The sequence below is a fragment of the Mesitornis unicolor genome, unplaced genomic scaffold (genome assembly GCF_000695765.1).
Source record: "Mesitornis unicolor isolate BGI_N332 unplaced genomic scaffold, ASM69576v1 scaffold10439, whole genome shotgun sequence".
Taxonomy (NCBI): Eukaryota; Metazoa; Chordata; class Aves; order Mesitornithiformes; family Mesitornithidae; genus Mesitornis; species Mesitornis unicolor.
Window position 1 is genome coordinate 78,721 of NW_010208037.1, and position 21,529 is coordinate 100,249.

The 21,529-nt window shown below is 41.1% G+C and overlaps 1 protein-coding gene across 1 annotated transcript; it reads right to left on the bottom strand.

Annotated features, from left to right (window-relative positions):
* Window positions 1-1,051: 1,051 nt before the first annotated feature.
* On the bottom strand, window positions 1,052-20,850 carry TRIM33 (tripartite motif containing 33; the record flags this gene model as incomplete). The annotated part of the gene is made up of 19 exons (XM_010192350.1): window positions 1,052-1,707; window positions 1,789-1,839; window positions 3,501-3,653; window positions 4,247-4,321; window positions 5,274-5,397; window positions 5,893-6,239; window positions 7,320-7,479; window positions 7,755-7,818; window positions 8,746-8,878; window positions 9,396-9,596; window positions 10,424-10,588; window positions 10,835-11,079; window positions 12,155-12,272; window positions 12,795-12,941; window positions 13,750-13,864; window positions 15,101-15,217; window positions 18,126-18,258; window positions 20,487-20,634; window positions 20,732-20,850. Coding segments are annotated over 19 exons (2,828 nt in total), but the record flags the coding sequence as incomplete, so codon positions are not given.
* Between the last annotated feature and the right edge of the window lie 679 nt (window positions 20,851-21,529).

Below are 21,529 nucleotides of genomic sequence, written 5' to 3' on the forward strand. Positions count from 1 at the left end.
TCATCTTACTTTAACAAGACCTATACGAAGGCCAAAAATTACACTGGTTATTTCTAGCATTGATTTTTGTCAGTAGAGAGGGAAACAACTGTTCAAGCTACAATGACTCTGTGATGAGCTCATTTCTAACCAGAAACGCTGGCAGGAAGGCAGTGTGCAATGGGAAGGCACTGCAGAGACGCCTGCTGCGGGGTTTAGGGAAACGGGGAAACTGTTCTGGTTTCAGTGTTTGATCAGAAACCGGTCAAAGCCAAAGCCTGGTCTGTGCAAGTGCTTTGCTCACGGATGGACAAGTAACCCAATCTCAACAGGTTTATTCCAATCTTTCTAGACATTTCGCTCATAAGCTGCTTCTGAAGAAAGTTCTGAGTAGTACTCTAATAAAAATAAGACAGAACCTCAAAATGAATGCAATGTTAGAAATAGCATATATTACAAATCTTCTCTTGATAGGAACAATTAATAAGAATACATATTAGCTTAAAAACAGTTCAGCAAATGTTGCTGAGCTGCAAGAAATCTCAATTCACTATTTACAAATAAGACAAAGTGAATACAGGAAATTTTACACATTTGGTAGTTAATATGTTATTGTTTGCCGAGTGGTCTATTAGAAACTGATATTTAGGAAGACTGGAAAAACACCCCAAGCAGTTATCACCTCTTCAGTCTGTATTTTAAGTACAGAAAATCAGACAACGAATACTGGAGATAACATTCTGCCTCACTAGGGGATCGGGGACAGATGACACAACGCTGACTGCTGCTGCAAATGCCATTACAATGTTCTGTGTACAGGATTCATAGTCGATGTACCTAGCCCTGCTGAAAAGGGATTGTTGCAACCAGTTTCGTCTTTCATCTGTCAAGAACTCACACTCCTGCACTTGCCCACTCAGAACAGTTTAATTCTTTTGTTTTATTTTTTATACATAAAATGTATGAAGTCAAACTGAGATAACTGGATCGACACAGAAGATCGGTTACTCACAATACCGTTTAAATGAGATGATAAAAGCAATGACCAACACGCACTTACGTCCACACAAAGAGGGGATGTCAGAGACACTGCTCGCGGTTTACGCTGCAGTCCAGCATGAGTGCGAGGTACAGCAACTGTACTGGCCCAGTCCTGCAGAACCTTTTCCTCCACAGCCTCATCTGTACACGGAACATCTCTTACCAAATCTGCTTCTCTTCTACATTCATCCACCTCGCCGTGACACCAGCATGAGTGTGTCCCCTCCATCAGGAAAAGAAAGAATATAGCAAGTAATCAAGGGGAAAAAAAAAATACCCACCAAAAATTTACAATACAGGGTTTGGTTTTTTTCCCCTTTTGATGAGAATGCTTTTCTGTACAAGTGTGTTTTGTAATCTAATACTGTTTAAAAAGCTATCAGCTTCTTCAAGATGGCCACTGTAGGCATGATAATATTCCAGGAACACTTAAATAACAGTTTTTACAATAAAGTTTAGGTCCGTATCATTAGATTACTTTATATGCACTGGTCTCTCATCTGATTTTAGGCGTTTTCTACGCGGTTGTATAAAATCTTCATCGGAGTCCTCAGTTATTTCACCATCATCCTCTTCCTGCTCAAATTCAGGCAAAGGCTGGAAGGTCCTGTCTGGGTAGATCTCTGTAAGCTTATCTTCAAAGTACAATGCAACTGCCTTCCCTGCCTGCGCTACTTCTGAATCAGCCTGCAAATGAAGAAGACAGCAATATTCACCTGTTGGAAATGCACATCCCTTCACCAAGTGTGCATGGTCTGAAACGCTTACCTTCAAATTAATCTCTTGTGTTTCTGCATAAACTTGAACAACTTTCATCATCTAAAAAGGATACCAGAGTCAAAAAAAAGGAAATTATAATCCTTTCTAAAGTTATGAGATTGCATAGGATTGGATGACTAAAGTCAGCCATAACAACAAAACAGTTCGTTATGGCCTACACCTCTTTAGCTCTCCAACTTCGCAGAAGTAGGTTTAAAACAGTCTTAGGTGGGTGACATGAGGTAAATAAACCTTCAACAAAACACACAACTTTTGTACAATTAAGTGCCTCCCGGTCATTTTCAAAACTGCGCTCTACTCATGACTGCTTTCTTCATTATGAAGTATCACTGCCTGGACATCACTGTGGAGAAGTTTCACTTCAGAGAGAAGTGCTCCACGAGACGACTTTCTACAGGGCCTTACCCCACTTTGATTTCCATTTTTTGTAGCACGTGGCTTCAAGGCATGAGGTCAGGGTGACTCAGCTTTTGCCACGAGCCAGCATTTCAAACAGCGAGACAACTCTGAAACACCTTTTTTCTTTACGACTGCACCCATCAGTTCTCGCTCCCTTGTTTTACTCTTGTCCCTAAGAGCTGCAGCTCTCTAAAGCTGCTGCTTCATTAATTCCTTTGATTGAGAAGGTTGCACATTGGCAACTTCTTCCACACTGCTCATTAACCTCCGCCTCACAGAGACAAAGGAGCGTGGGGGGTGTCCAAGTCCCAAATGCTTGTGAGCATTTAGATTACATCATTAATCTTGATTTTCACTAGCGTACTTGTGAGCAGTTGAGATTTTAATTGTAGATTTGTGTACTTCCTTCAGTTTACTTCTTCAGAGCCAGAAATGCAGCCCAAACACTGCAGAACTCAGAATGTGTTTTACAGAAAAATACTGGCTGTTCTGTGCATTTCTACGGTCAGAAGAAAGCCAGTCCCTGTGCCGCCTTCTGCCCAGGGCTTTTAGTCATTCTCGCTTTAGGGCGCCTCAGAAATGAGGAGATCCTCTTATCTCAGCTCCTACTCTGTTTCAGCACAATACCACAGTTTTTGAATATTAAGAATACTTTTTCCATTGCTCCACCTAGTAGTGACACTTAAGTAATTCCTCTCGCCCCAAGTCATGTTACACATGTGCGGTGCAAATATTTCATTATCAGATGGGTTCATTGCAAAACAAGTCAACTTAATCAAAAATATGACTCCATGCAAAAGTTATCTACTGAAAACATTCTTTGAGAAAGCCCAGCTACCCATGAGCTAAAGCACTAAGCTTAATCCCAGCCAGAGCCAACACCGTGCTTTTCTGGATTCCACCTGCACGAGCACCGAACCAGCAGAATACTCTTCAGAAAGGCACTTTTCCTCAGCAGAGGTCTACCACGTTTTGTGAGTTCAAGAACAACTATCTGTATAGCTTGAGTCAGTTTTAAGGACTGTTTGTCCTTATTACACTTCTACAATCAATTTGCTGTACAGAAACAAGGTCACCCTGCTCCTCAGTCATAAATCCACACCAGCGAATGCACTTTGAAAGTTCCCTCTCTAGTTCTGTAGTTGTGTCTGGTTTGGTTGGTTTTTAAGTGTCTGACTCAGCATCTGCTCCATAAGCAGAAGTTACGACTGGAAGCAGAGCCTTCAATTGGAGAAGCTGCACAACCATGTTGCAATTAATCTTAATCTAAAAATATGTCTACAGATTGGAAGTTAACGTACTTCATTAAACCTTTCACAGTTCTTGAAGATCAACCGGACGTCTGCCACAAAATCCTCAGGAGTCTGGTAGTGCTGGGAATGCTTCTTCTGGAGTTTCTTTTTCACTGTAGATAAATCCATCGGTTTCTTTATGATTTTGTAGTAGTTTGGTATCTGTAGAAAACAAAGAGTGATTTATCACTACGACGACTACGTAATTCACAGAAGTTGACTTTCTTCACTTATCGAAGTAACAATCAGCCAATCTCGCCATGCACTGTACGCATGTTCAGTGAGAACAATTTCATTTCCTCACAGTGTTTAAGAAGTTCTTTCTAACCTTCAGTGTCTACCATAGCACAGCAACGCTTTTCATCACAGTTAATTCTTTTACAGCTGAAAACAGCAGAGTCAAAGCAGTGTCTGTCCTCCTTTCATTTAAAAGATTGACCAAAAAAAAGCTCTCCCAAAGCATTTTGAATTTCACGGGTGTCCTGAAACATCCTCTTCCAATTCAACAACTGCTAATTGAAATTATTTTTAAATATGTGGGTTTGAGACTGGGAGTGGAGCCTCTGCATGGAGAAGCTACAGAATCACCAGCTTGTGTCTTTCAGAACCATCAAATACTGGATGACCACAGCACTTTCAGGTTGATCAGGGGGACACGCTTCAAGTAAAAGCAGTCAGTTCCTGCCCGAACTCAGCTCTAGAGTTTGAGATGTTATGCCAAAAATAAATCACAAACTATTTTTCAGGAGACTCACCGAGGCTGGGACTGGCTCTTGAAATTCAATACTCAGCTCATGACAATACAGGTAAAGCAGGAGACGTTCACATTTCTTACAAAGAAATAAACAGCTTCACATTAATATCCTTAATTTATCCTCAGCCCAGAAGTTCATATTTCCTATTTTAATTAGGTTTGCACTAGCTTAGTACTAGAAAATTTAAATACAATCCCCACAAGTTTAACTATAAAATGCAAAGTTCACAGGAGGGCATTGCTGAGAGGGCAGAACACCACCTCTCTGTTCCCACAGCAGAAATATTCTGGTTATGCTTTCTTATGAAACAAAAGCTGAAGTCAAACAAAGAGTGTGCACTAATAGTTAAAAAGGACAAACTACAACTGCATTTGTACGGCCATAACCGCATGGAACAGGAAAGGAGTAAGCTGCAACTTTTTATTCCCCACCACCCCCACCCCCCCAGGAAAAAATTAAACAACTTGAAACAAAAGCCAGCATGTTTCTATGAATCCCCTACTGAAATATTTTTCTCTCCTTGGCTTATAATTCCTTTGGAGGGATCTGATCTGATAATATCCTAGTACTTTATGCACAGACTGATTGATAAAGCTAAAACTAATTCTGACTGTCGAGATCATTACACCTTCCACACCTCAGTACTTCTAGCACCTCCCACAGCATAAACTTAACACAGCAAACTCACATAGCTGTTCTTATGACGGCTGTACCAACGTTAAATGCAAAGAACTTCTGCTGAAGAACACCAAAGAGATCAATGCATGTTGAAGGACGTGCTTCAATACAGAATGTGTGTTTACTGTGATTACAGGCCCAACGTAACGGAGCACTCTCAGGCACCAACACCTGGATATGTGCTCACAGTAAGAAAAATCCCATTACTCATTCTGGGGTTTTTTGCAAAAGCCACTACATGTAATTTACTGCAGCCTCAGCAAAAACATCTTCAAGAAACAGTGGGGGATAGCTAACACCAGAAAGCACTTTTTTCTAGGAAACAGATTCCTGCAGATTTGAGACGTACCCTTTGGTCCACAGGACTCAGGCCTTGTGCTGTTTTCCCTTTCTTGCTGTGCTGTGAATTGTCACAATCATATTCTACTTCTGGTTTGCTCAGATCTCTGCAGAATGTACATATCCACTCTCCACTAAACAGAAATAAACAGAATTATTCCAGATATCCAGAGACAAAGTCTCACCAGTGACGACTACACAGATTTCATCATTAGCTCTTACAGATTCACGTTGTGCTGTAGCAAAGACTCAGATATGTAAAGAAAAGGAATAACCCCTAATGCTCAAGAGAATTCTGCCAGTCAAGGCCATTTTTTCTGCCCTCGTATTCCTCTCCCAAGTATGTTCTAACACTTTACAACATCTTTCTCACCATGACTTTAAAACAAACTTTACATAGCAGAATCACACTCTGAGAGACCATATATATGTTTATCAGATAAACATTGACCAGTTACACAAAACAGTTCAGGCAGGCCTTTGAAATTGCTGATTTTTTTACTGAGAAGCAATCATCCAGAACCAGCTGATGCTGAGGATGAAACACCCTGTTTGGTACTGTGTTGAAATCTACCACACGACTGAGACCACCGAGCTGTTCTCAGGAACCACTACACTGCTTCTGGTACCTTGGAAAGCTGAGGAGCGTTGGTACGTGACAGGTCAGGTGAAACACCTTTGGGCACTTCTCACAACAGAGCAGATCCCCTCCGTTTTGGCACACCGCACACCAGTCTTCATTCGGATCATCATCTTTGTTATTGCCTTCTCCTCCAATTCTAGCTGATCGGTGCATTAGACTCCGCACAGGGGATTTTCCATTTACAAGGCTATGTCCAGACTGCTTACAACTTTCACTTAAATCTGCTGGTTCAGTTTTTACATGATTTTCAAGACCTCCTAATGCTTCTAGTTCACTTTCCAGATGCAAGTTAGTGGATAGTGGTGGTGTCAAGCTGCTCTCAGGACTGCTAAGCTGAAATGAAAGTAGCACATGAAAAATCAGAAATCAATTTTACAAGAGCATCTTTCTTCACAGGTTGGAAGTCAAAAGCCATTCACCATTTAAAAGTACTGTATGCATTCCCCAGAATAAATGGCAAATCATCAGGAAGGCCTGAGTTGCATACAGTATTGAAAACTACTTTTTCTCAAGTGCATCCTTTCAAGGACGGACTCATTTCTTCTAATATATGACACAATAAATAAACTTTCAAGCCAAACACACTGACAGATCGTTAAAAATACATCTTTGCTGTCATTAGCAAAAATCCTCAAATCCATCACCCTGCTCCCAGTACACAACCCTATTAAATCAAGCATAGCTGGGAAACACTGAAAAATAGCCACTTGCATAAAGATTGTCTTTATGCTCTGGCATAAGAGCTTTTGACTGACTGGAAGATTTCTCAATGTGATTAGGTAAGTATGAATGGTCAGGAACTGCTACCAATGGCATACTTACAACTTTTATTAGTTAGGGATTAAAAGCAGCAAACACTGCCCTGCTGGGTGCATTTCATTTTGATAGCTGTAGATAACATTCACATGACAGACTGTCCTGTGTCTGGCAGCACACAGCATTAAAGGATATAATAAAGTCCTCAACATGGACCAAACTGAGGCTAAGTTCTGTTTCCTACTGGACTACTTTCAATGCACAAACACCTATCGTAACACACAACGGACAAGGACTGGATGTGTTTTGCATCCACATCACTAGGTCAAGTCCTGTCCCAAAAGAGAAACGTCTGCCATCGTTTAATGTTTATTTGTTCAACATAAGCTAGCAAGCTCCCGTCCAAGTCCCACTGCCAGTTTGTTGGTACCTATGGCACAAACCCCCAGTAATTAGCACTCTCAGCAGTACTACAAAAACAGACAGCTCACCACTCGAGCTGACCCACACGGTTCAGACGTACTGCCAGGAAGCAAAATACCTCTCAAGCTTCAGAGCTGTTAACAGAATGCAGGGTGTAGTAAAATTGATCATTTCCAAATTATTAACCATGCTGCTAGGAAAACCATAACGTACAGTTGCACAAACTAACTTTACCATGCAAGCACTCCTTCTGCCATCTTCTGTTTTTTCCTGTTTTACCGTTCCAGAGAAGCTGCATATTTCTTCCTCTGTTCCTGGCTCTTGCTTGACTTTCACTTGGTCAGACTTGAAGTTGATGCTGGTTTTCTCTGCAGTTCTGCCCGAGGAGCCGCAGCTAGAAAGATGAGAGGACAACTCATGACAGCAAAGAAACGTGCGTGACAATTTCCAGAACATTTCAAAGGCAAAGCACGTCAGAACATTAACAAGAGAGCTCAAGTTTACAAGACAGCAGAGAACCATAGTGAAGAAAAAAAAAAATCACCTTCACATAAGCATTCTTCCATGACTGGGTCACAGTCCTGTCAAAGCCCTATTCACCTGATGCCAATTCTTTTTTTTCATTATTCACATATGTTTTTTCCAGCCCAGCAGGGATAACGTACTCACCTTCCTCTGCTACCTGTGCTGGAGGTACTGGGTGGCCTCACAGGAGTGTGGGAGCTGGATAAACCTGCAGAGAAGCACAGTTGACCTGGTACAAATTTACACTTTGCAGTAAAACAAATGACTTGTGTTGAGTAATGCCAGAAGTGCTGCTAGAATATCCTAATTTAATAATTCACATAAGTCAGCTGCCCTCTCAGTCATTTGATCAGTACAAAAGTCTGGCATACCACATTAAATAAAGAAACCACACACACTTGTTGTTAGAGTGCCAAAAATTATTTCACCTAATCCAAATAGTGCTGTAGCCCTCAGCCCATTAAGTCCTATAAGTCCAATAAAGGCAGATGCTGTACGCCTTGCATGCAGGTTTTGAGAAACATAGTAAATTCCATTGCTGCAACCATTCATTCATAGATTTTTACATTAATCTTGCAGAGCGAAGAATAAGAGAAACAACAAATGACTGAAATCAGCTTCTTGCTAACATAATGGACATTTTCACTGTTTAAAGAACTCAACGTTAGGCATTGGTGACTTAATTTGTTCAAGTGCACGAGAGCTCCATCATCAATTGCCTATACTTAGAATGACCTTGCTCAAATGATTGTTGGGTGTATTTCCGTGACTAAGCTATTCTATAAACTTACTTCCCAAACCTCAGAATGGTCTATAGTCATCATTTGGGGGCAACAACTGAACTATGCTCTCTGATGCACAAAAAAGAGAAAAAATATTGCAAGGTAGCACAAGACAAAAACACAGTTTATCCATGTATCTGGAATACTGCATTCGTGTGCTGGCAGTTTGCTACTCTGAAGGTATTGTTGAAGAAGGGTAAAATTTATATTTCCAGAATAATTTATTTCTGAGCCAAGTAAATTTTAAACTAACACTTCCCTTCTGGCAAGAAATGGTAGGTAATTATTTTCAACTTAAATACCAGAAACACCCATCACTTCACAGAATCGCTAGAGACGCTCATGACATTTACCTGATGACCCTGGAGATAGAGCTGAAGGTCCTGGGGAGGGATTCATGGTACTTGTAGGTTGTGGGGGTAGGTGGCTGCCTGTTATGTATCTACTTAGCAGGTTATCTAAATTACTGGAACCGGCATCTTCAAGCTAGGAAGGAAAAGCAAAAGTCTGAATCAGAGAAGCTTAATTAAAATTTCTTAGTTCCACATCTTCAAATGGTGACCAGTCTCTTTACCAGAGCTGTTCACTATCCCTCCAAGGATTCAGGACACCAGCAATCATTTCTATCAGTTTCACACAGAGATCAGTATTTCAAAACAGAAACTTCAAGTAACAATTTTCAAAAGCTTCTAAGTATCTGAGTTCTTCCAGCAGGCTCACTTACAGTCATAGGCTGCCCTTACTCTAGGAGATTCCAAACTTACTGGTTCCCAGATGCTCAGTGTGTTAGTCACACAAATGATGTTAAGTCATATGAGCTACCAGATGACTAATGTTGCAAGAGTTACGCCACAATTAAGATGTTAAGTGAAATCATGACCTAACTTCTTTAGCATGATGTGAAATCCCCCTCCCTCCCATTCCTCCCAACAGATTTTAGCATCTATTACAACCCAGCAGATCATTACTTCACCGACAGCGTAAGTGCCTGACCTCCACTGACCTGGATAGGTGGGATATCTGGCAGGGACGGCAAATTCTCAGGGTTTGTCACAGAAGGAATGAGCTCGATGGCTGTAACAGACGGGCTTGTCGGACCACGGTTTGCACTCGCCATTGTTGCTGTAGTAGGACTGGTTGGATTAATAGTGGTGTTGTGCACAGAAACAACCGGAAAAGGCCCCGCGTGCCCAGGGTTAGAATGCTGCAGGAAAAGAGAAGAGACCATGACTGCATTATGGACAAATCAGACAGCTACTACGTGTAAAACTGCAACACGTGCATTACACGACAGTCCTCAACAAAAACTGCGTGGGAAAACATACAAACTCACAATTCTACCAACATAACCTGACAGCACTGAATGCAAAGCAACTGCTATTTCTATTGACTCAGAAAGAACAAACACTTTATATGACTAGATATTTAAATCTCTATCAGCACACCTTCCACCAAGTTATTCTCATATATAATTGCTTTAAGAAATTTAACTACTTCCTCCAAAGACAACTGTAGAGTCTATGCATCTGCCTACAAACTTTTTTAAAGAGTAACTGTTTCAAGTATTACAGTAATTTTTTGTTTTCCAGTCACATTAATTCATTTCAATGATTTTTACTCTTAATGGTATGCAGAGCTCTGCATCATGCTTCAGGTTTGAATGCAAAAACACTTGAGAATTTTGTTTCATTTTAAAACCCCCAACTACATCACTTTGAACTCTGCCATTCCTGACTGTTCTCTAAGGAACCCAAAAGTCGAATGTCACTGAAAAGTGAAAAATGGAAATGTTTTGTTTCCCAGAACTAAAATGCAATACAAACATTGGAATTCATTTTCACTCTTAAGGTTTGAATTTTCTTATGTTCAGCAACAATGTCACGGTACAGTATGCAACATGAAAAAGTACACAACTGTGCGCAGCTGTCAGTTAAAAGTGTTACAGATTAAAGCATTTACAGCTGGAGGTATCATCTACTGTAATGAACGTCTGGCACAATGGCACAAATGAAGCGTGTACACAGGATATACTTGTCTTTGAAGGTGAGGTTGCATCATGGAGTATTGTGGTCCATTGTGGCGTGGTACTCCTGGTATACGAGCAGCATTCTGAGCCATTCTCATCTGATGTGCTTGGAAAGCCCCACAGTTCATGTTACCCCTCTGCATGGTCTGCATGCTGATCAACCTGGGAGGCTGCAAGGGTTTTTGTTTTTTAAAATGTTTGCTTTTAACATGGAAAAAAGAAGCCAATCTCGTTCCACAGCAGTAGGTTTACTAGTTACACAACATCAAGAAAAGCCAATAGCTGTCATATTTAAAGTACATCAAACTTCAAAAGATTTTCACGTTTATAAACTGCTTTCTAAGGTTATATTTGGTAGGGCAAACACACGCTGCTCGGTGTTATGGCAGAAGGTGAAATATGAACAAAATATTTACCTGCTGCTGTAAGATTTGTGGACTTGACTGCCTGGGAACTGACCCAGTTGGCTGTGCCATCCTCATCTGCTGCAGCTGCTGATGTTTTTGTGCATACACTTGCTGCTGCATATGCTGAAGTCGAAGCTGCGCTAGATTGATCTGTCCTGGAGCCTTGTTGACGTGGTTTGTTCCTGGAGGAGCCTGTCCTACCACCACATTAGGAGTGTAGCTAGGAGTGGGTTTATTTTCAATGACGAGGTTACCTAAACAAAAACAAAAAAAGAACTAGTGAACAGTTAAATCTCCATCATCATCCAAAGGTTGATACATGCAGAATATTCAGATGTTTCCACTTCAGTTTTCTCCGGGGCAGTAACAAAGTAAATTAAGTTTGAAATTTTCTTTAAGACTCCAAAACCATACAAAAATAAAAGACTACAAGAAGAAGAAATTGCAAAACTGCTGCTGCATAAGGCAATAATAAAGAGGCCGAGATATTAAACATCTTACTCCCTTAAAAGGGCACGTTATTACTGCATCTGACAACAGCCAGCCACATGCAGTAATCCTGACTGCAACTGCCCAGTGATCCCTGCTGTCACTGCAAGCTTCTATCTCACCAAGACTCCTACAGGCTCCTACAGCAGCTAGTGCTTTAGGGCAAAGAAGGAATAAACAGCTGCACTGAGAAAAACTAGAGATATAAAAGGTTACAGCTACAGTGCCATAACCTACCGCGTAGCAGTGTACCTCCTGTTATCAGTCTCTGTTTTACTTTCTCTTTATAAATGTGTCAAGACATCTTAGAATACAAAACTAGTTAAACATTGCTTCTTAATTCACTTATCTTTCCAGCAATCACACGGACTGGCTTGGTACTTAGCCATGAACTTAGTTCATAACAAGTCCTCCTAATTATGCTTCTTCTTGCACCTTCCAACACATTAAGACATCCAGCCTTACTCCATATGCAGCTACATCTGAAGTTGAGAGAGGCAAAACTGACTTTATTTACTTGCTGAAAAAAGCTTATCCCAGAAACTGAAGCACCCATTTAGCGTGTGTTATACTATAACCATCAAAACCACTTTAAGAGGAAAAAAGGGCCATTTCTGGAACCCTTCTCATTGGAAACCAAAACTTGTGGAGAAAGCTTTACTGATAGAAAGAGCTGAGCAGATAAGGAGGGTAACCAGGACTGGGTGGGTTATGTCAAGAGAGTTTTGTTCTTCTGCTCTAAGAGATTTATCGCACTCCAAATCACTCATGTTGGATTAACACCCCCAATCCAATCTAGTTTTTCAAGTAACGGAGAATAAGCACACACAATTTTCTCACCTAAATTGACGACGTTCTTTGCCCAGAACGTAGGGTCGCAATGGAAGCGTATTGCTCCATTGGCAGCGGGGACAGGATCACAACGTGCCTTCAAAATATGACGCAACTGGAACGTTATCTAATGGAAACCAAAAATAAGACCGTTGATGGCAACGAAATAAAGAACAAGAACACTCAGAAGTGCGCATTTTGCCCAGCGAGTTTAGACTGCTGGATCACCACCAAGGACTGTCACCAGCAAGGTTGGTTAGCAGCCTCGAAAGCATTCAGCTCACCAGGAAAACCACCCACCACACAACTGATTTTTCACTCAACTTCTGAGTTGATTACAGAGAAGCAGTGTTACACAACACTGCTGCTGCAGTGGCGCAAGTGAAACACTGAGGTACCTTTAACAGAGCTTGACCCCATTCCTTCTACAACAAAACCGTTAAGTCCTTAATTTACAAATGAAAAGTGGTGTAAAAGTTGGGAAATTTATCCAATTATTACAGAAGGGGATGCTTTATTTTGTTTTTTAAATGAAGCGTGAACAACTCATTGTCTCTTCCTCCAATTTAATCGAGTGAAGCCACAGGACACTTGGAGGATTCTTTCAACTGAACATTCACTGTATGGCAGTTAGAGGATGCTTCCTTACCAGCCGTTTACTGTACAGCAAAGCAGTACTGCTGCCACTCGCAATAGCCCAATTAGTGAAGTTCATGACATGCTTCACTTGTCGTGAAAGGCCAGTGATGTCATTCTGTTGTTGTATTAACTTCATCTGTCTCTCCTTTGTTACACTCTACAAAGAAACAAAAACTTCATTACAACGGGGGCTTCAGATTTAAGAGGAAAATGCAAACTGCTATCAGTTCTTAAAGCAAAATGTCAGAAGCAAAGCAGCTTATACTAATGCTCATATACTAATGCTCATATACTAATGCTCATATACTAATGCTCATATACTAATGCTCATATACTAATGCTCATATACTAATGCTCATATACTAATGCTCATATTCAGAGCAGCTAGAACCATCAAGTAATTCTCTATGACACTCCTGGGAAGAATGGTATTGTGGAATAAAAGTGCAGGGGAAAACAGTGGGGTAGGAGAAGAGCCTCTGCTTTATCCCAGGAAAATATCAACTACTAAAACAAGACCAGCTCTGTTCCTCCTGCTGCCAGAGGCACATCAGCACAACAGGGAATTGAGGGAGTGACCCAGACCGGGCTGAAGGACACCAGCTCTGGACCACGGGTGCCCTGGCCTTCCTGCAACAGCCACCGCTGGAGGAGACAGTGACAGCGGTGCCCTGGGTGCAGCCAACACAAATCTAGGAGTGAGAATGAACAGCAGCCGGTGCGCTTCCCCACTACTGGAAGGATAAACGAGACTGAACTTCAGCACATTATTCACAGGCAGTGCCAGCATTGCAACACCCACAGTCACACCAGACTGTTTTCAGACATGGAATGCAAGTTCTTAACAGAGGACTTGAAACAGTGAACACTGCCATCATCATCATCATCATCATTATTATTATTATTATTATTATTACTACTACTACTACTACTACTACTGCTACTGTTATTCCTTTTAACTGTACCTCAAGGTGCTGTAAGAGAGATTTTCCCTTTTTATTGATTTCATTGATGAGGGTGAATATTGCCACTTTGATTTCCTGTTCTACTCTTTTGTTAGTTTCATTCACTTCTTTTATCCTAAAAAAAACAGAAACATTGTCAGGCAGTCACTCTGTACTATGCCACCAAATACAAAACACCACAGGCGTCTTCCCACCCTTGAAGAAAGAAGGTGCAATTTCTATATTGAAAAAGTTCCAAATGTGCAAAATTCATAGCTTGCTTGATTTCTAACACAGAAACCATCATTCATCAACTTTTTCAAGGAAGCAATCTAAAATTTCAGTTCTGGGAAAAAAAAGTAAGCATTCTGAGACCAAGATGGTATCTTAATAAACAACTTGTGTTCTACTTAAAATAATATGAAACAGTCGTTGCAGTTTATACACTTCATTTTTATGTTCACACACAACCCCCAGCCAAGAAGACGTGTGTGCGTGTACACGCACATATTTATCTCCACACCATGTCTCTCTCGTTATGAAGATTTTCTATACAATGCATTTTCACTGCTGCTGTCTTCACACGTTTTGCCTTCATGGCCTCCTTCCAACTTCTTTTTTTTGTTTAAATGTACATGGTACCACCAGGAGTTAAACATTTGCACCAGAACTTCTCCTTGTACCCTTGGTACACTTCCTTCTACCCTTGTACTTCCCATCTCCAGATGTGCCATTTTGCAAACGACCTGGAAGCAGCAGAAGGCTCACAAAACCACACACTCTCTATATTCAATATTCTGTGTGCCACTGAATTTAAACTAACCTGGAATGTAAGTTAAACTACCTAAGGAAAAGCTTGTTTTCCATTCAGGTTCTTACACCAAGTTTTGCTTGCCTAATTAATACAAAACAAAACCAAATCCATTTCCTGTTCAATTTCAAACCCATTTCTGTTGTGGTGATCAGAGGTTTGCATATGAAAATTAAACAATTTTTTCTTGAAATATTTTTATCTCCACAGCTAACACTTCCGTCACCATGAGCTGAACTTTGCAAGAACCGTAAGACTGGTTTTGCCTTGTTTTTATTCCTTTTTCTCCCTCTTTTCCACATGTAATAAATGCATCACATCCTTGGTTCTACTCAAAGCTGCCACAAAAGACACCATCTTTGACAACAGTTTCTTGTAACAACTTCCTACAGATGCACAGTATTGTAGGGAAGAAAACATTCTGAAAAGTAATTAAGTCCAGTACAGCTAGACACAGACTCACCTAAAACATAAGCGGCACTCTAGTCTCATTATTCATTTTACTGTCATTAATTAAAAAGGCAACGTAGTAGTAACCGTTAATAATTTTGGGTTACTTACCTATTCTGAACTTGGGTAGCTGCAAAATTTACATAATTCTTCTTCTCAAGAAGTTTGGCCAACAGGTTCTCAATTGCACCCTTCTGGTTCTGGAAAGCTTCTTCCAGAAACTGGTACCTTTTCAACAGGCAAAAGAAGATACCAATTGCCAATGAGCAATGTGCCAAAACTGAGGGTTCACAACTTAGATGTGAAGTTAAAAAAAATTGAAAAAACAAGACAAAACACTCAGAAAAATCAAACTATATGCATGCCAATCAGTGTGCAAAATGTTTCAGTACTGATACAACCCCTTGTTAGTGTCCAGAAGAGAAGACTGAACCTCTCTGGGTCCCTTGTTAACCCAGCCACCAGGGAAGCGATGCACTGCCCCCAGCAAGCTATGGAAGAGCCGCTAAAGGAGGTACCAGAAACTTCAGCCTGACAACTCATTTTGCTAACGTTAGATGAGGGAAATGCACTAATAAATGATACCCCAAAGCTATCCCAGAAAAGCAGTTTTTCAGCTGAGATTATACTGCTCAAATTTGACTGAATTAGCTTGACCCGAAAGAAAATATTCATATTAAAAAAGAAACTTAAGAAATGTTTTTAAGTACTTCCAAGTGAAGAACCTATCATTTCCTTCACAGTCCTTCAACCAAACAGCTACTGCAAAGGCACCTTCCATTACTTCATCTGAAGAGTGCAAGTAGCTCTACTGAAGAAAAGTAATGAAGTTACTTGCATTTTTCTAACAAACTCTGCATCACAAGAGGAATTAACACCACAACAGAAGCAAAAAGCATACGTTGGAAATGGCAAGGGGAATTAAGCAGCTCTAAGAGTTTTCATCTTTTCTGATCAGCTGCTCCACTACCAAATCCTGTCAGTCACTTCCCCCTTGTCTTTGCAGTCAGTAAAACTTATGCTTCTGAAATAGAATTTGCTAACAAGAAGGAAAACTTAGGTTCCCAGAACGTCTTCCCTTTTTACTACACTACACCCCAACATTCACATTGGCAGAACACTCCTACAGTTAAAGCGAAGCATCGTATAAGCTGCATTAGAAGTAACCTACACCAACTCCCAGTCACGACTGAAGAGACAGCAGCGTCGTCTTTTGTCAAAACTTAGGAGGACATTAAAATCTAATCTAATAGTAACAGTTTCTTGATTCAAACCACTCACAATTAGGGTAACAGGGACCTGGACAGCGGGGACAACACTATTCACACTAAAACAACTGCTCCTGTGCATCCAGCTTGCACCAGCAACAGGCCAGTTTCAACCACAAGGGTTCCGATCCCCGGTCTCAATGCCAGAATGTGGCCTTCTCCAGAAGCAGTCTAAAGTCCTTGCACACAGACAGCATCACAAGATTTTAGGTACTATAATGCAAGATGTAGCATCATTAAAGGCCAAAGGCCACAAAATTTGAAATGTTTAGAGATCTGCAGATTTTCTAAAAGTATTTTCATTAAGTCGAAAATCAGATTTCCACTTTGGGAGGGGGCAGGACACAGAATCCACACTTACCCAGTACTGCTAATGTTTTGCTGCAGCTTCTACTACAGCCAAAAGACTTCTTTTTTTTTTAATATTGTATTGTACTTTCAGCTTCCGAAGTGTGTGGACTGAAAACTACATAAGCTAAAGGAATCACACACCCTTAGGCTGCTAAAAGAACATCAGCTTTTTACAGCATCACCAGCAATTCTTTCACTTGAAATTCTGAACCGGACATTGGACCATGTTGCTACTGAAATGGTGATTCACCCTCCTTTGGAGCAAACTATTAAGATTTCAGGTAAGTAAAGAGGAGATTAAAAATCTATTCCTGTTTCCACTTGGTATGATTTTCCTTCAGTGATTTAGTGAGCTTCATAAAAATCTCAGCTGTACTTCATGGCAGATGAAGCAGTCACCCTAATCATCTGTCATTCACATCTGCAGACAGAACAGTTTTTAAAGGCTATTCTGCAACAAAGCATGTTAATAGCAAAGTGCTTTTTCCTCTTGCTGGAAGAGAGCAGATAAGTAGAACAAGACATCTGTTAGTCAGTTAGCATCATGCACAAAACAGTTACCATATCCCAGGAGACCACACCTTCTGGCCAAGGGTGTCTTTTGGGATATTTATGATCAGGCTTACGAAAGAACAGAGCAGGAGTGTTCGAGGTTGTTAATATTTTAAAACTACTCATTTCAAAAGCAGAAGTTCTCCATTAGGCTGCTGTAGCAGTCCATGAGAGTAATCGCTACTTTGGAAGAAACCACTGAATTCAATACTGCAACATACTGGTAAGCACCTTTACGGAGCAGGGGTACTGGCAGACTGACAAGGAACAGCAGTGCTGCAGTGGCTGATAAATACAAATTAATCCCCAGATTCTCTATTACAACACTCAAAATACTTTCTCAAACAACTGTATTACAGAGCTGCTAGAGAGCAGGAAGTTTTGATGCATCTTAAGACGTTCCAGCCTTTTTCCAGCAGCTAAGAGAAGCAAGCTCCAGAGACAAAACCCATCATTTTTGTCTACGTGGAATAAGGAAACTTTCAATCAACTAAACCCAAACAGTTCTTCCCTCTGTACTAGAAAAACATGTTAATCTATGAGGCAAGATTTATACCTTCCTTTGCAGAATTACCCCAAGACGAAAGACTGCTGCATAATAAATTATGCCCTTTCAAAACGTTGTCCATGCCCCACTGTATCACTTTTGCTTCTTGCAGCACCAGGTGTTCAGGGCTGTACCAGTTTCTATTCAGGTCCTGAGTAAATGCCAGGCAAGTTAACACCTTAATCACACCAAATCGCCTCAGACCACGCCGTTTCAAATCTGCTCCTAAGACACTTGACAAGGCTCAACCAACCAAGCAAGTTTTCAGCACTACGCACAGGTTCACCTTTGTGAGGGATCCCTGCAATCCAGCAGAGAGTAAATACAACGGTATTTAATGACAACTGTTTTAAATGAATGTCGTTTCATCCTCCGAGACAGCGCACCACAGGAATTAAGGACATGGTAATACTGGTACCTGTGTTCTTTGTGCTCCAGTAACTGACAGTCTCTGCATGTCAGCCTGTCACATGTTTCACAGAAAAGTTTTAACTGCTCTTGTTTGTGGACAGGACAGAAAACAGGACGTTGACCAGATGCTCCCACGGCCTCTGTTTTTAAAAATAAACCATTTTTGCATTTTAAAATAAAATTTAGACAATCTGAAGAGCAAAACAACTAACTGCTAAGCTAAGCAACAACCAAGAATTTGGACAGAGACAACTACAGACCTGTTCTCTCCCTAAAGATATGTTCCCATTGAAATATTTACAGTGCCAGTGGTTTACAGCCGTTTCCGCTTTATTGCATTCACAGAAGAGGAGGAATTCATCTCCCATCACAAACACTCAAAAGACACCGGCACTTGTGAGAATGTGAGAACTGTGCACAAACACCAGGATCGCGTGCACGTGTTTAAAGACTAAATTGCACTCACCTCTGATACACTGATGGATGGAGCAAACCTCACAAACGTTTATACTGCCAAACATCCAACAGGTTTTCTAAATTATCACTTCAAAACCTTTATAAACCTCAGTCAGTCATATGGAACTGAAGTGGAAGATGCAAAGCCAATATTGCCAGTGTTAAGAGTTACTTAAATCCCAGCTACACTGCTTGACTCTTCCACTTAAGCAAACAACGGGTAACGGCAAAGAAAAGTTCTAGTTTACTAGAACACTGTGCAGCACTTTTTAAAGCTATTTTGAGCTTAGCACAGAGGAAAGCAGCCTTTGGAAGATACAGCAGGTAGGGTTTAAAACACAAGTGTCTTCCTCAGTCTCCAACATTTCCGAAAAGCTTGTTATATCATGCGTGTTATTGTAAAGAAAGAGCTCGCAAATCTACAGCTGACACTCAGTTATAGAAATTCTAAGTCTCCAGGGCACTTCTTGGAAGGGAACAAGCTCCTCTGGCAAAAAAGCGAGCGGTCACTCCCCACAGCCAAGAGCTCCTCGGGATCGCTGGGTGCAGGTCGAAGGAAAGCTGCGGCCCTGCCACACGCTAGCACACCACCTAAACATGGGCCTCTGTCATCAGAAACACCCTCCAAAGTTTCTGCCAGAAAGCTCACCTTATTGGAACAGCCATTTTTCGGCAGCTCCCTGCTCAGGTTACTGAAGGGGAGCAGAGCTACGGTATCACCTTGACAGCCACAACACAGCATTAGTAATTCTTCATAGGGCCCTGTCATTTGATTTCACCTTACAGGTTTCTTGTCTAGGATAATACCTTGAAACTTAAATAGGTAACAGTTCTTATTAAACAAAACCCATTAAGATACACAGAGAAAGCTCTCCAAAAAGTGCATTTCACAGAGCAAGTGAAATAAAATTGTTGTCTAAGAGAACTAAGCTCAATAGCAACCTTTTTAACTATTAATATGATTTTGATGAGAGCTGGCAGAAAGCAAAGCAGTGTTACTCCTTTGAAATGGCACAACAAAGCAATCGTGAAGACCTTAATTGATTTTAACAGGAGAGAGAGAGCAAAACGTCAACAGCTCTTCCTCAACACTATCGGTCTTCACATACATCCGGATTTGTGTGGAACCTACGGGTCTTTAAATCAGAACTTTTATCCCATTTACAAATAAAATCTTTTAAGCTAAAATCCAGTTACTTCCTACCTATTTTGAGAATGTTTTCCACGTTACCTCAGTAGGTTACAAACGCTACAGTCAAATGGCAGTTTAAGAATTAACTTCTAATAAAGCTGCGTGTCTACGCAAGCTGTACCGACACTTCACACATCCAATTTTGCTACTTGAGATATTAAACCTAAAATAAATCCAAATTCTACCTTTACTCAGCAACATCAATACAACAGTAACATCACGCTGAGTATCACCACAAGGTAAACTGTATGTACTTCTCTCCTGGGAGAACTATAATTGCTCCTTATAACCAAGTACAGCAAAACGTATCATTTTATTTCCTTGGTCACCGAATCAGATTACCACCAGGTCAGTGCTCTCAGATTTCAACCCCTCCATTCAGTTAGTTCTTCCACTAAACAAAAGGATTATTAAGACTGGATCTAAATCCTTTCCAAAGGCTACTGTCCCATTCTGTTCCTTCTGTATTTAAGATGTTTTTTACACTGAGCATCAAACTGTACAAGGTATTCACAAATAACCCATTTTAGTTCAAAATTTAGCTTTTCCTCTATTTTTACAGCTACCAATTTTGCACTGGTAGCTTCACCAAACTTTCCCCAAATCTCTGGGGGAAGCCATACAGCTGGTCCTTACCGAAATAATCCTCTCTCTTTTCACAAGTGCCAAAGAGCAACACGTTTTACTACAGGCGGGACCAAGCGATTTCCAAGTGCTCACCTGAAGATACATCCTCTTTCTTTCTGATCATATGATCTTTAGTAAATTTTACTCGCTGATGAGCTTCTATGCAAGTCTTGCACAACCATTCCCCACACTCCACACAAAATCCAACGGCACTGGCGTTATCTTCACAGCTTGTACACACCTGCAGAGGGGAACAGTTACTCATCATCCTTCTCCTGGAAAGCATTAACAGGTACAGAACAGCAGCACCAATTCCAGCAAGCAGGGCAGTCCCGTACCTGTTCTGACTTCTCGTCAGAGCTGCTGGGTGTTTCTGACGTGTCCTTGACAAAGTAGTTGTCCACCAGATCGATCTGCCTGCATTCCTGGCGGCACACCGGACATCGGATCACACCAACTGCAAAACACACAGAGTTGCCCAGCTTGAAGAAAAAGCACATGAAAACCACCATGCCCAGAATCAAAAGACAAGAAGAACGCTCGCAAAATCCTCAGCCTGTGGATCACCCATTTCACGCGGGTAAACGAACAAATCCCACAGCCGACATGACCTTTAAAACACAGCTGTCAGCCAGGAGTAACAGGTTCCCCAAAAAACACCCCAACAACAAAAGACAGACAAAAAACCAACCACAAAACACAAACACACCTCTTCAGAAAAGGATCCCTTCCCACGAACAAAGTTGTGACAGTTTCCACATAATACTCCCTTTTTTCCTACTAATTTCTTCCCCAAAAATTTACATATTTTTAGCCAAGTCACTTGTTCTCCCCAAGAAAACATATTTTTTTCCTCCTCATTTTAGTTGGTAAACTCAAGGCATCTGTTCATGCATTTTTACAACCGCCCATCATCCCGTTCGCCTCAAGACGAGCGTGAGGAGGGGTGTGCCTGGACAGCCGGGTGTGACTCTGGCTCTGCTCATGGAAACACAACTCTCCAGATACAGCACAGGACGCTTTCTACCGCACCCCATCTCCACGAGGCCAGGGAGGTGGATGCAATAACACGAACTACCTGAAGGTTTCAGGGCTTTTTTGGGGGAGAAGCTTTCCAAGCGACTGGGTGTTTTTAT